General features: G+C 40.4%; 1 protein-coding gene across 1 annotated transcript in view; it reads right to left on the bottom strand.

The window, feature by feature from the left end:
- Positions 1–14414, bottom strand: part of ctnnd2a (catenin (cadherin-associated protein), delta 2a) — a gene marked incomplete at its 3' end in the record, with an annotated part of 234759 nt that overhangs the window by 14271 nt on the left and 206074 nt on the right. Inside the window, exons 19-20 of the mRNA XM_083995112.1 lie at positions 14014–14164; positions 1845–2094 (exon numbers count right to left, since the gene is read on the bottom strand). Coding sequence (XP_083851238.1) covers positions 1845–2094; positions 14014–14164 — 401 coding nt within the window. The remainder of the gene's footprint in view (positions 1–1844; positions 2095–14013; positions 14165–14414) is intronic.

The following is a 14414-nucleotide window of genomic DNA, read 5'->3' as shown; positions in this document are numbered from 1 at the left end:
TTGCACTTATGGAGGTTTCTTCCAGCACCTCATCTCTCTCTGTAATGGTGCCCTTGAGCACAGTTTCCTAAATAGAATGAGTCTCTCTCCATAACAATAAATCAACATTTGACCTCCATCTGATAACACCCCGGTGTCATGGCAACCCTTGACCCACTGGTTGCCATAGTAGCTAGGCAGAACACCCTGTTCAGTCTCCCATGGCGACAGGATTTATATCCCTGCTGCATCTTCCTTGTTGTTCTTCAGCTGTCTGTTGTGGATGAATGGCCACAGGGAAGCAGATGTAGCAATGAATGAATGATGGCTATATGTATGTGGCCACATTAGAGAACTGGTCACTACTGACAGGTGTGTAAATGATACCATGAGGTATCACATTATAAAATTAGGAAACTCTTTGCTTATTTCCTGGTCTTTACATAAAGTTTTACTATAAAAACTACTACAGTTATTCAGACGTGTTTGTCATGGGGACTTTTATCATTTTTTCCTCTTGCTTCCTCTAGATTATTTTGGCGACAGAGCATCATCTTCTTTCTGTGGCATATGTGAATAACTCAAACAAACAAATGTGCATGTGCAGTGTAGCATTAAGTATCGTTTCTCCTCTGTGTCTGAAACCAGTGCTTATGTTGTGAGAGTTACAGTGAGTTTTTGTCACTCCTCCTGTGCAGAAAATTACCCCTGCTTAAATCTGAACATACATCATCATTATGATCTAATAACCACTTCAGCGCAGGTAAATCTGTCCTGTGGTTATAAATGCATGCATGTATGTCATACTTTTCCATAAACTGTTATAATGCATCATTATTCTCAGATGTTTAGGAGGATCCTCAGAGGATTTCTGCTGAACTAATTTAAGCACTGAGGTTCCTTGCAGGTAGTTTACTGCAGAGACTAAATAATATGCTAGTTAGTGTGTTTCCTTGCAGAAGCAGGTGCTTGGCTCATAAAGATGCTTAAATTATGGATTTTGATTAAAGGTGTACAGAAATGGCCGTTTGTCCTGTTTGTCGCGCCGAGTTGTCACGAGCTGCAACACGAGTTTACCCGAGTGAGGAAAACTAATTTGATTGGTCGTTATCGAGCGGGCGGGATATTCAAAGCTTGGGGCGAGACCGAGCTCCGTGTGTGTGTGCGTGTCTCAGACGTTTGAATGACTGATGACGGATCCAATATCAGTGGCTGATGAATCGTGTACAGGCTGACGTATAATCCGTGCGCCTACATTATCCAATGCGAAAAAAAAAATACACACTTTCATCCCAGATTTACTCAAAAATAGAATTTTGCACAAAGTTTGGCCTACAACGTCTGAAAGATGAGTTATCACATTAATTTTATGACCCAAAGTGGGCTCAAATTCAATTTTCTTTTCTGTACACCTTTAAGTATCATCCAAAAAAAAAAAAAAGATTAAAAGTACTATGGTGCCAAAATATATCTTTTTTGAAATGAATTAAGAGGTTGATATTTTACATTTTCTTTCAACGGCATCCGAGACACAGTCCCAAAACTACTTTATCACTCATGTAATGTAATGATGTTCCCTAAGTCCACAAATCTAAATATCTGACAGCTTTCGAGAAATACCAGCTATGTAATCCTCTCTATGATGAAGCACTAAGACATTTTCCATTTCCTTAATGTTGCAGACAAACAATCAACACTTTCCTCAGTCTTGAAATTGTCTTCAGCTTCTTAAGATAAAGTGTTACCACCAAGCAAGTTTGGATACATGTGAACATTAAGTACCTACATGTTTATGTCATCAAATAAGTGTAATAACAATTTTCCCAGTGCAGATAAAATAACCCAATTTTATCACATGGACTTACTTATCTCCTTTGCTGCGGGCGATGCCGATGAGTTTTTCGATTCCTCCCGCATCGCGCAGGGCTTTGGCATTCTCCATATTCTTTGTGATGACTTCATGCAGTGCACAGCAGATGGCAGTTACCGTGTCGTCTGACATGGCCTTGCTGGGAGGGCCTGTGTTTCTGATGGTCCCAGTGCTGGTGGCGTTATTGTTGCTGCTGCTACTGCTGCCTGGTAATCGATGGATCAAATCTCTCATGGCATATTTACCTGGTGTGTGAGTGTGGAGAAAATGATGAAGGAGAGAGACAAAATTATTGGTCAGATTTTATTCTCTGCACATCCTCCTGTATATAGACAATTTGGCTGGACACATCTTGAGAGATTGTTCTAAAAATTGTCCTTGGATGGATTTTGGTGAATAAAAGAAGGGACAGAGTCAGAGGCGACTAGAATGAGCTTCATCAACCTGAGTTTACAATTTCTGATTTCCAGTGTCAGACACTGTGTGAGGTTAGTTGGTATGGATGACTGGCACACCATAAAAATCCATACACCTTCCTCAATAATATACTTAACAGATACTGGAAAGCCTATAAGTAATAAAACTAATATTGCTCTTACACTATTATTTAAAGCACACACACAGTGTAAAGCAGTTTGGATAACTCCATAAAGCTTTAGTTGAAGAGGACACACTCCAAATCCTCAGACACACACACACACACACACACACATACACACACACACACCAATGCAGACATGCTGAGAATCCAATAAAAAGGGCGGCTCGTGGTATTTCGGTGAAAAGGCTGGCATATGAAGAAAATGGAAAAAGAAGACATTCAAAGAAAGAGTTGTTGGAGAGATCGAAGCACAACAGAGAGGAAGTAATTAAGAAGTGCAGGAGATGCTGTCAGAGAGAAAAGCCATAAACTCAACCAGTGAGAGGGCGGAGCAGATGCAAAATATAGATTGTTTTAGTTTAGATGAGAGCAGCTTGACTATATGGGATGTTAACATTTGCATATATTTACACTTACAGATATATTCTAATTTTGTAATCGTTAGACTTGAGGCACATGGGCTTTAATAAGAAAACAAATGGCTGTTATTTCCTCTGGTGTCTCTGAATGAGCTACTCTGAAACTCTCAGTGGAGCTTCGCCTTCAGAGCGAAAAAAAACAAAACACCGGATATGAAGAAGACTGAGGATTAGGGGCCAATAAAGGAGACATCAGAGCAAGTAAGTGATGAGAGGAAGCTTAGAGGACAGGGGGAGGTTGCCAGGAAGGAGGCGATTGTGCTGACTGAGGCGGTGCGTGCAGATGCATCAAACATGAGCAAGTGAGAGGGTGAGAGACGCCTTGACCATCATAAAACCTGTCAATTACTCTCGAATCATCTCGAGCTCCTGGGACAAACTCCGCAGGTCATGTTTCAAGTAAAGAACCATTCATTTGGATGCAGGGCCTGCTGCTGAATAATGGGTCTGTGCTTGAAATGTGGTTAATTTTTAACAAAATGCACTCGATAAGGACAAACCCTCTTTACACTGACACACACTAGAAGGCTCTCTTAAATCAACAGAGCATCTCCTTGAGAATGAGTCAGTTTACCCTCTCTGCGACATGTGTTGCCGGGGATGACAAAGCACGCCATTTAAAGCAGTGTTATGTCGGTTTCAGTGTGTACGCGAAACTGAAGAGCCGCTCAGTGTGTCACCGTCTCCTTTTACAGTGCGAGTTCTCCACAGAAGAGCCCGGATCAGATAAAGTCGATGGAAAACAGGATATGCTACTGTAAGTGTTACTGTAAATCCACTCTTGCATCATCAAGTGGACTATTACGTCCTACCTGGCAGAAAACTAGGGGCCAGAACACTCCCATTTGCAATAAATGCAAAATGCTTTTGGATTTTACTGAGAGGAAAATGGTGTTTCTGAACAACTTAGCCTTGCAGCAATGGTACAAAATGACCAAATACTTATCTAACTGCTGCTTTGCATCACAGGTCTAATCTTCTGCAGCCCTTGGTGCTGCTTTGAATTCAGTATGTCTGGGTGAAAAGTAGAACTTAGAACAAAACAATCCTGTCTGGATTCAGATTTGTTCCTGCACTTGTCGAATGCAGAAGCAAATCTGAGCTTTAAATTTCCCCTCGCTCCCTCCCTTCTTCTCCACGTTCGCTCTTTTCTCAGCATATTTCAGAAACGCCCCACTTTGACACGATGCTGGATGTTTTTCCCAGACCAATCCATCGCTGTGATATCAAAGGAGACCTTACAGTCTGGTGGTAAATCCCTCGCTCACATTACCTCTAATAAGTCTAAGTGATTTGGGAATGGCTGGGAACGGCAAAGCAATGCATAATGCAGGGAAATCAGATGACACCATCAACCTTCATAAAGTGACGGAGCAAACACTCTATCACACACACACATGAGAATTTACATGATTAGTATAAATTTCCTTGTAACAAACAGTTGCAGATACACAATAATGAACGCTTTGTAATAAAGAGTCTTCTCTCTCTCACACACGCCTTTGTGCACATACACACACGCACACAATAGGGATGGAGTTGTGAGATAATTGTGGTAATTGTGAGGTAATTAGCTGCATGTTGGAAGGTTGAGCAAAGGTCAAAGGGTCATTGTCTTCTGGCTTTGATGACAAAAGTTAAGCGACGTCCTTAGAGGGAGACTCATTACTTGACTGACTTGAATCAGACGGACTCATTTCCTGACTGATTTGCTGGCTGATGACTGACTGAATAATCTTGCTTTAATAATATAATTTAATGATATGACTAATTTCTGAGTGAGTGAATGAATTATTCACTGACTGACTGCATGACTAATTTACTGACTGGCTAATTTACTGTCTGACTGCCAGATAATTTACTGCGTGAATGACTGACAATTTATTGATTGACTGACTGACTGATTGAGTGAGTGACTAATTTATCAACTGAGTGACTGTAGGGGATCCAGTCTGAACAAAGGCAGAGAGTGAAGTGCACAGAAAAGATGGGGTAAACTAGAGGCAAATCCATGTGCGTGTGGATGTGTTTGTGTGTGTGTTTGTGTGTGTGCGTTTTCTGCTTACAGACAGATGCTCAGATAAACTGCTGTCAGCATATCCTTAAAATATACTTCTGTGTGTGTGTGTGTATGAGTGTGAGTGTGAGTGTGAGTGTGTGTACAGTAGCTACACACAGGTGCATGCATGCATATCCCTATCAGTCTGTGCGACGTCATCACATTTGTCCCACAGTGGGAAGCTGCAGTGTGGGGAAAGATGATATGGAGGCAGAAACAGGTTAGAAGAGAGATGGAGAGCAGAACACACACACACACACACACACTAGCACACACACACGCACGCACATGCACACGCACGCACACACACACAGTGCTCATTATCCCAGTTTCTGTTTCAGTTTTTGTTTTGTTTAGTTTGTTTTTGGGATGTTTCTTAAAGTTATTTGTTTTGATGTGAGGTGTTTTTTTAACTTCACAATGTCAATTATGTCTCTTGGGAGTTTTATTGTTTTTTTTTTATATATATTTATACACATCAGCTTACAGCATCATTGAATAAATATTATCATATTGAAATAAAAAGCAAAGTCTAATCTAAATTAGAGCAGTTCTGTGCTCAGACAACACTTTAGTTAAATAAAATCCGTCCTCTTTTCCATAGCCACATACTGTGACACTTAGAGACTGAAAGTAGCCTGTTGATGAATTATAGATAAATATAAATTACAGCTTCTGCACTTTCACTCCACACAGTTTAAAAGCAAAAATCCTTTAATGTGCCCATTTTCCTGATGAATACATTGTTTGTGGGTTTTAATTACTACTAAAAATGCTTTTTATTGTCACAAGTTTTAAGTGATAAGTAATCTGACTGTATTAGATGAGCAGCTGTGTAAAAAGTGTAATTAATCCCGAAAAAAACATGCTACATGATGCCAGGAACTTCATGTAACAACTATTCCTGTAATGTCACAGTGATCACAGGTCGCCACACAGGAAGAATTAATAAAGCTGAGGAGTGAAGCCAGATGAGGTTTTTTATGATTTTTTAATGATCAATTTTAAAGTCTCACTCTGACATAGACAGTACCTCGACACGCTGGAGTGCAATCTCCGCTCTCTTCTTACACCTACTTGCTCTGTCACTGAAATGTGAGCTGCACCTGGAACATGTCCTCGAGGAGAGCAACACGCCCTGTGCAGATCACAGCAAAGACTAATAAACCTGTATTACACAGCCCCCCTCCCCCCGATACAGCCGTCTTCACCTGGGAGGCAGAGCTGCTAATGTATTCCTGTGCTGCATTCCCTCATGTGTCGCTAACTCCCGCTGAGCAGGGCGTGCTTCATCTGGGCCATAATGGCTGATTTGATTTAAAGAGATCCAATTACCCTCGACAATGGAGTGATTTGATTGTTTACTGACGGAGAAGGGAGAGTGTTATTGAAGCAAAATTGGAGGTAATTGTCTCAGGGAGATGTGGAGAAAGATGAAAGGGCTTGATTGGTTGTGGCGTCCGACTGTCTGAGAATAAAGGATGGTTAATACACAGTTATCAGTGACTGGGTTAGGGTCTCTCAGGTGGGCTGCTGCTGTATGCTCATTGGCAACAAAAGCTTTGGTTATATTATGTTTCTAAACCCTTCTCAGCTTCTCTGAGCATGTTCTGGGATGAATAAACACCCGCTGACAACAGGCTGCTGTGAAATCTATTTTGAGTTGTGAAAAAAAATAAACCGAAGATACGATAACTGTTGTCTTAAAGGCCCATTGTGAACGCTTTAATTGGATTTCACATTATGATCATATATAAAATATATACTTGTGCTAGAACGTTTTCTCAATGTGCAGCTTAGTTAGAAATGTGACTAATGGGCTTTACACTGCTACTAAACTATTCAGCAGTTAGTGTTTCAATGTCTCAGCGTGATTTGACTTCCAGGGTTAATCTAATCAGCAGTGCATTACACCATCGACAGGGGGCGCCAGATTCAAAGGAACAGTTTTGTTTTTAAATCCATGGGACTATTCCTTTATTGTAAACATTAAAGTGATGTGTTTATGGCCTGTGGATGTCAGCTGCTGAGATCTCTAACTGAATATAAGAAAATATAGCAAAATTACATGAACACTCAAACCCTGGAGATATTCTCAAACATCAATATTGTCATTGAAGTTTTTAATTTGACTTTTTCCCTTACTTTAATCCATATCTTTTAAAAAAAAACCATCAGCATTGTAACGGATTCTGTGTCATAGGCTCAATTGGAAAGCAACAACAAAGAATTTGAAACAGAAAACACCTTCCACCTCGAGGGCGAAAATGCACACACACTCTGCAGTCACCAATTATCAATATCCTCATATCCTCATCAAGCAAAAAAAGATACGAATGACCTCATATGGCGACCTGAGCGCCGACTGCAAAGTGAGACGTGTTGCTTTCAACTTACGGACAAATGGATATATAAATAAATAAATAAATAAAATTAAATGCAGGGGAGAGTACAGGCAGATGAAACACCGCCGGTTTGAAGAGGTCAGAAATGGAGGTAAATTGGAAAGTGGCACGCTGTCGCTTCCACCGTTATAAAATATTCAGTCTTTCTGTGTTTGGTGCTTTTCACACCAGTTATATCTCGCCCTCTGTGTCTCTCTTTGATGTCTGTGGTTGACAGGTTTACAGCGTAAACTGCAGGGGAATGGGAGAGAGACAGGGCGAGTAAGAGAGGGCGGAGGGAGAGAGAGCAAAGGCACAGTTTTTTCCGCCCCTCTCTGTGAGGAACCTGTGGCTTCATTAAAGTCATTCTACTGATGTCTGATGGCAGCCTAAGCAGATGTAAAGATCCACCACCAGGAACATGCTGTAATTATGCACACACTCACACTGGGAGAGAAGAGAATAGAGAATTCCTATTATCATGGACGGGGGGAAGTTACTGTACGGCTTCTGAATGATGACGAGGGCAGTTCTCATAAGTGGAGACATTTCCTTGAATAAAATCATGAGGACAGAGGTGAGTTTGAATCAGAGTCCAATCCTGGACAGAGAGATGAGACCAAAAGTATCTTGTCATTGTATGACAACGCTTTCATTCCCCCTCCTCTGTTTCTCTTTACTGCTCTTTCTTTCTTACTTTCTTTTTTTTTTCTCTGTCAGATGTGCTTCCAGTCTGGCACGCTGGAGCAGAGGACGAAGAATGCCAGAGAGAACAAAGTGTGCTGATAAAAGACATGTCAGACCCCTCATACACGAGGGATTCATCCTGAAGGCGACACAGAAATTTCATAAAGTGCAGCTCCAGCAGGGACAGAGAGGAGTGTGTGTCAGTTTAGTGTGAGGCAGCAGAGGACATGCCTTGTGTTTTTCAGCTTCCTAACATATTTATCGTTACCATGGAGAAGTCAGCCGACAATGGGGCAAGGCAAAAATATGTAAGGATTAGCACTGGGGAGGGAAAACAGGAGCTGAGCAACCTCTGCTGATGTAAAAACTTTTTATTTTGGCTACGATAAGCATGTGATGTAATTTCACACAACAATGTGAGTGTGTGTTTATGTGTGTTTGTGAATGTGAGAATAAAAGGTTTTAGATCAAAGGCAAGAAACCACTGAGTTTTCCACACCGTGTTTACCCCAACACAGTCTGACCTCTAATGAACACACACTCTCTCTCCTTCTCTCTCACACACACATCTGCAATCATGCAATTAGCTACATCCCCATGGTGCACTGCTTTGGTTTCCACAGTAACACTCCCCCAGCACTGATGTCATCAATGCAAAGGCACAAAGAGCGAGAGACCGTGAGAGGGAGAAAGGAAAGACAGAAAAAGAGAGAGAGTAAGAGAAAGAGAGAGAGTAAGAGAGAGAGAGAGAGAGAGAGAGAGGGAAAGTGAAGCGTTATGAGCTCATGTCTGAAACGACACGGGAAGGAGACGGAGACAGAGGTGTGGGTGTGGGATAAATGGATGAGAGGAGCAGAAGAAAGAGAAACAAAGGAGCAGAATGAGACGGAAGGAAAGGAGTATTATAGTCGTGTTGTAGACAAGGAGGCGAGCACAACACTGTGGAGTGAAAATGAGGCTTAAGCCAATAAGAAGGGCGGTGAAACAAAAAGGAAGACAAAGAAACAGGAAGAATAGGAAACAGAAGAAAGGAGAAAACCAGAAGCAGATTTCTTACTTATTGATTTATTACTGTAACACCAGATATTTTACGCACTGATCCAACGTTATCAGCATCGCTTTCGTTCATATGAAGTCTCTGATGTTTCACAAATGCTTTTGATTTTCACAAAAATGCAAATGCAGGAGCGCTGCTGGTAAACAGTAGTAGACAGTATCTGAACATCTTATCATCACTACTCGTTTGATCTATGGATTGATAAACAGTCAAATGTAATGTGCCTGTAAAATAATCTAAATACGCATTTAAAACATCTGAATCAATCCAATTTGATAACGTACATCTAAATTAAAAAAAAGTTTTACATTAACACTTTCACATCCAACTTTATATTACTATGCATTACGTATTTAATTCATATCAACTGAATTTATATTAATTCATATGTCACACTTCATATTAGACTTCATGCTGGGATTTTAAATTACTCTATAGAATCCAGAAACACAATGACATTTAGCAGCAAGTCAATTTGTAAAAAACGCCAATCAATTAATTAATCAAATGTCTTAAAATAACAATGATTCTTATAGTAAGTGCTTTTTCATTAGACATTAACTTTGGTTTGGTGGCAAGCGCAGCATGTGTTTGGTGGGAACCTTTCGCAAATGGCTGATGTATTTGAGGAAAAAAAAAAAAATCAGTCTTTTTGGCATTCAAGTGCTGTTCCCAATTCATGTGTGTCAAATTACCATCTGTAAGTAAATGGGGAAGAATTGCGCTGACAGACGGTGTATCAGTGAATGCAACTCATTTACTGCTACACAGGCGTACAGTACATTATGCAAATCAAAAACTATGAAGGAGGTGAAATCAGGAGAGAGACAAAAACATTGACAGATGAGAAGAATGATTCTCGGCGACATCAATATGCCACTAAATCACATTACAGAGGGATTGGAATATAAGCATACAATGGAGGTTAGGTTTTTAGCTGTCACTGCTCTCTCTCCTGTTTCATCTTCCTCGCCTCTATATTGAGCCTCCCCAGCCTGACTTGGCCTCTCTCTGCTCTTTCCCTCTATCCCTCTCTGGCCTTGTGCCTCTCTTGCCTCTCCCCTCCGTCTCGCTTGTCTCGCTGCCGTCCAATCACACAGTGCTTTCCAGAGGATTTGACACTCTGATGTTATTGTGTGCGAAAGATGATTCTCATCTCTGCTCACGCTGCTGAGGTCTCATGCAAACTACCATTCCCCCACGGTGATGATGCCGCCAAACCTACCGGCACTAACAGCTTATGACACACTATTGCATGAGTTTTACAAGACAAAGATCCTGGATTTTTGCTTCTCAGAAAGAGGCAATTTTCTCCAGATTAGCCATGCGAAATGATATTATAATTTTGTGCAACTATGATCTTACAATGGACCCTTAAAGTGCTTGGTGAAATTGCTTTGTTGCTTCAGGTTAAACTGTTGTTTTGCAGAAGTACACGGTGTAAAGACAAAGGTGTCTGACAGAGGTTAAAGTCACTGTGGTGAATAAAGCTCTCCAACGAGGGCCAAATGGGGCTTGTCACTTAGTAGTGCCTGGCCTCTACCTGTTTGCTGTCGACATGTATCATCACATAGTGAAAGCTCAACCCTGACTGATCCCTCTCACTTTTCTGCTTTCTTTCTCTCTTAGACTCACTTTCTTTCTGTATCACCGAGTGTCATTGACTCCATTGTCTCGTTCTGTCTCAACAGTTTGGAAAAAGAACTTAGCTGATCATTTATCTCACTGGTAGGTGACTAGACAGAGCCAGTCTTTGTTAGGTAACTAATGGGTAATTGTAATATTGAACAAATGAAAAGCAGGAGAAGGTTGCTGGTAATGATAATCCCACTGAGATTGTGCAACCCACCTTGTAGCCCCATGCAGCTTCTGTCTGCTTTTAGCTCATTATTTTATTTGCCAGTCTGTGAAACCACAGAGTGAGTTCATATCAAATATTTTTTTTGCCAAAAAAATAAATAAAGAGAAAATCTAATTGTGTGGTTGGTGCAGAAATGTCAATACACATTTACGTTCTTAAGCGAGCAGTGTGATTCAACAGCCGTCTTGGTCTTACTCTGTTGGATAAAAAGTATACAATAACCTGTTTGCTTACATGCTGGTCATAAGACTGGGCTATTCCACTGTAACTTATTAGCTTCATTTCCTCTTTTAGAATAATGTTTACAAAATGACTGTCAGAGCCATAATAATCTTTCTCAAGATGTCTGGTTTCTTTTGCAGGTTTATCTATTTTTAAACCAGTCTGCCAACACGTCCCTGATGGTGCCAGCCGCAGTTGCTATGGGAGAATGATGATCTGCAACGCCCTGATTTTTTCTGTTATATATTAGTGTGCCTCCATCGCTGTCTCATTGTGTATCATAAGTATCTCAGAGCTCAGCATATGCAGGACTTCAACCATGCTATTCTGCAACAACATAATAAAGTATGCATTCAAATGAAAATGCCAAATAAATTTGAATTGATTTACCCTGTGAATTTGCAAGTAATTACATTATTCAATCAGCCTGTGTGTTTTGCCTTTCTCTCCGTGACGCACACATTCATTACAGTGTCAACTTCTCTCTCTAAAACTTTCCTCTTTGGCTTCCTCTGCTCAGGAAGCTAATGGTTATAAAAGACTGAAAGTAAATATGCATCAATTAGTACTAATATTTTAATCAATTAGAGAACATGTTAATGATTTCCAGAGTAAAAACATGCAGCATTCTCATTTTAAAAGGTTAAATGGGGGATATAATTAAATTGGACTGTTTTTCTCTTTAATTTTATTCAAATTAAACAATTATTTGAACAATGTAAGAGCAAATGGCTCTGTCAGACTTAATTTTTGGGACAGCTGAACCTAACCTTGGAGTACAACATGATTCTATTAAAATCAATAACATTATTACACTGGTAGCGGGGAAACACACCTCTGTAACAATTTCTGTGTTTGCTATGGATCTGTTTACGCCACCTGTTCAGTATCAACTGGTTTGGAAAACAACAACAAATCTTAGAGCAAACATTATTATCCCAGTGTATTAAAGATTTCTTTTTGCATATTGTATTATCTTCTTGCTAAACTGTATGCATACATATACTGTACATATGCAGTATGTGGTTACTAGTTATAACAACCAGCCATTAGAGGTGGACAGATGCATGAGAAAAGATGGCCATCCCCTAAACATATCCGTGCACAACAGCCTATAACTTACTAGTCTAAAGACGACTGTGAGTTCAGCATAAAAATGAATTCCTTAACTCAACAAAACCTGTTTGCAGTGCTGTGAAGCAACACCAGTGTTAACCCTTGTCTCTGTTACATGTTTTCCTCTACTAAAGGTTCACATGCTAACCAGCGAGTTGCCTTCAATCTGCCCTAACAACATATCGCTGCTTAGTGGGTGTTGTAACGATGGCCGCCACCTGCTCCCTGCAAGAAAGCACGCTTGGTGGCTGAGAAAAGTTACAAACAGCTACTTTAGGTTTACCCACATGTTTATGCAGATGAGATGTAAATCTCTTTTATCAAGAGTATAAGCTCTACTAATCTGATATGTTGTATAAAGATAAGATTCTTGATGTTGCTATTATTTGACAATTTAAAGTGGAGAACGACTCCTGGGAAAAGGATCACATACAAAGGTCCTTGCAAATCCTAAGAGAAAAATACACAACTTAATGTAATGCGATTACTGCACAGTGCACTTAACTTTATATTTATCTGATGTGCTGATCACTTTAAGTGCAGGTGTAATAACGAAAAAAACAAAAAAACATATTTCCATCAGGCTTATAAGATTACTCTATGTGCAAATGCTGCAATTATCCTGGAACCTGCTGCCATGCGACAGTCGGACCAGCACAGTATGTTTGCCGGCAGCATTCCTTAACGTTCCATCAACACTTTGGGAAAAACCCAGAGAGTGTAGTGGGGTTGCTATAGAAACCTTTGAGCCAACCTGGAAGCTGAGGAAACAGTGATACCAGCGACAGAGAGCTGTTGTCACTTTTGCACATACGGTACACACATAGCTAAACATATATTCAATTACCATTTTTCATGACATGTGAGGTGTGTTTATAGAGATATGGCCACAGACAAAGTGGAAACGAGGACACATCACACACATTAATAGATCTGTAGACACACACACTCACACCTATCTTGATGTGTCAGGTTAACTAGTGATCCCTCGTCCCTAGATGTAGTGATTCTACCAGTCAGTAAGGCCCGACTGAGGCTCACTCATTACCACAGCGTACTTTTCAAAGCCCCATGCAAACCTTTGAAGTGATCATCATGCTGCTACAGATCTCTCTCCCACACTCTCCTCCTTCCTCAGTCTTACTTTCTCAAATACATATTAATAACCGTTTGAGCCCGATTCTTTCACACACCAGCAAACACACCTTGGCCTGAAGAAAATAAGTTATTATGTAAAATGATTGCGTAAGAGACCAAACTGTTTCATTATCCACACCTTCACTATTGTGTACAAATGTATGACAACTTTTAGATCTCTATATTTAATCTTGTTGTGCAGAATTGATAATTTGTCATTACAATCAATTGTCTCAATCAACATAAATTAAAATGTCACATGTCAGACGTTCCACACCTGTTTAACATAGGCCAAGCCTGATGAGCCATTGAGCCATAATATGAAGTTACTGCTGAGAGGCAGAGGCGACTGCAGGCTAGAATTTGTGTTAAATTATTTCTAATTGATGCGACTGGCTACAGGCTCTTTACCCTTGTGTTACATCACTTGAACACAAGCTCTTGACTCGCACACTCTAAATGAGGACAACGAGAGTGGAGCAGACCACAGAAAAACAGCGATGAGAAAATTGAATATGTGCTCTGTGTTGCTCCATGCAAACAGCAAACATGACAACTGAGCGTAACAGTGAAGAGGGTCTAAACTCATCAGCACTTGGAAAAGACGTTATTAGTACTCACCAATGAGCTCTTTGTTCCTTATGTCTAGGGCCATATTTCTGAGAGCGGTGGCCACGGCACACACCACTTTGTCGTTGTCTATCCTCAGTAACTCCACCAGGATGGGAAGGCCTTTCTCTTTGCGGACAGCAGCGCGGATGTACACCGACCACTGACAGGGAGAAAGTAAGGGTGAGACAGTTAACACAGTAAACAGTGGGCGGACGCCGGTACATTTACATCCTACACAAAGTGAAAATTAAAGCAAGAACAACTTATGATATAGTAAAACAACACGAAAAAGTCATTTATAAAAAAAAACATTGCAGCGATCTTCATAACGAGAAGAGTGTAGGAGTTTTGTGACAACGAACAGCTTAGAATTACAATTGGGAAAAAAACAACCTGGGTTTTTAATTTTC

Source organism: Trachurus trachurus (assembly GCF_905171665.1).
Source record: "Trachurus trachurus genome assembly, chromosome: 20".
NCBI classification, from domain to species: Eukaryota; Metazoa; Chordata; class Actinopteri; order Carangiformes; family Carangidae; genus Trachurus; species Trachurus trachurus.
This window is presented reverse-complemented; position numbering and strand designations above follow the sequence as displayed.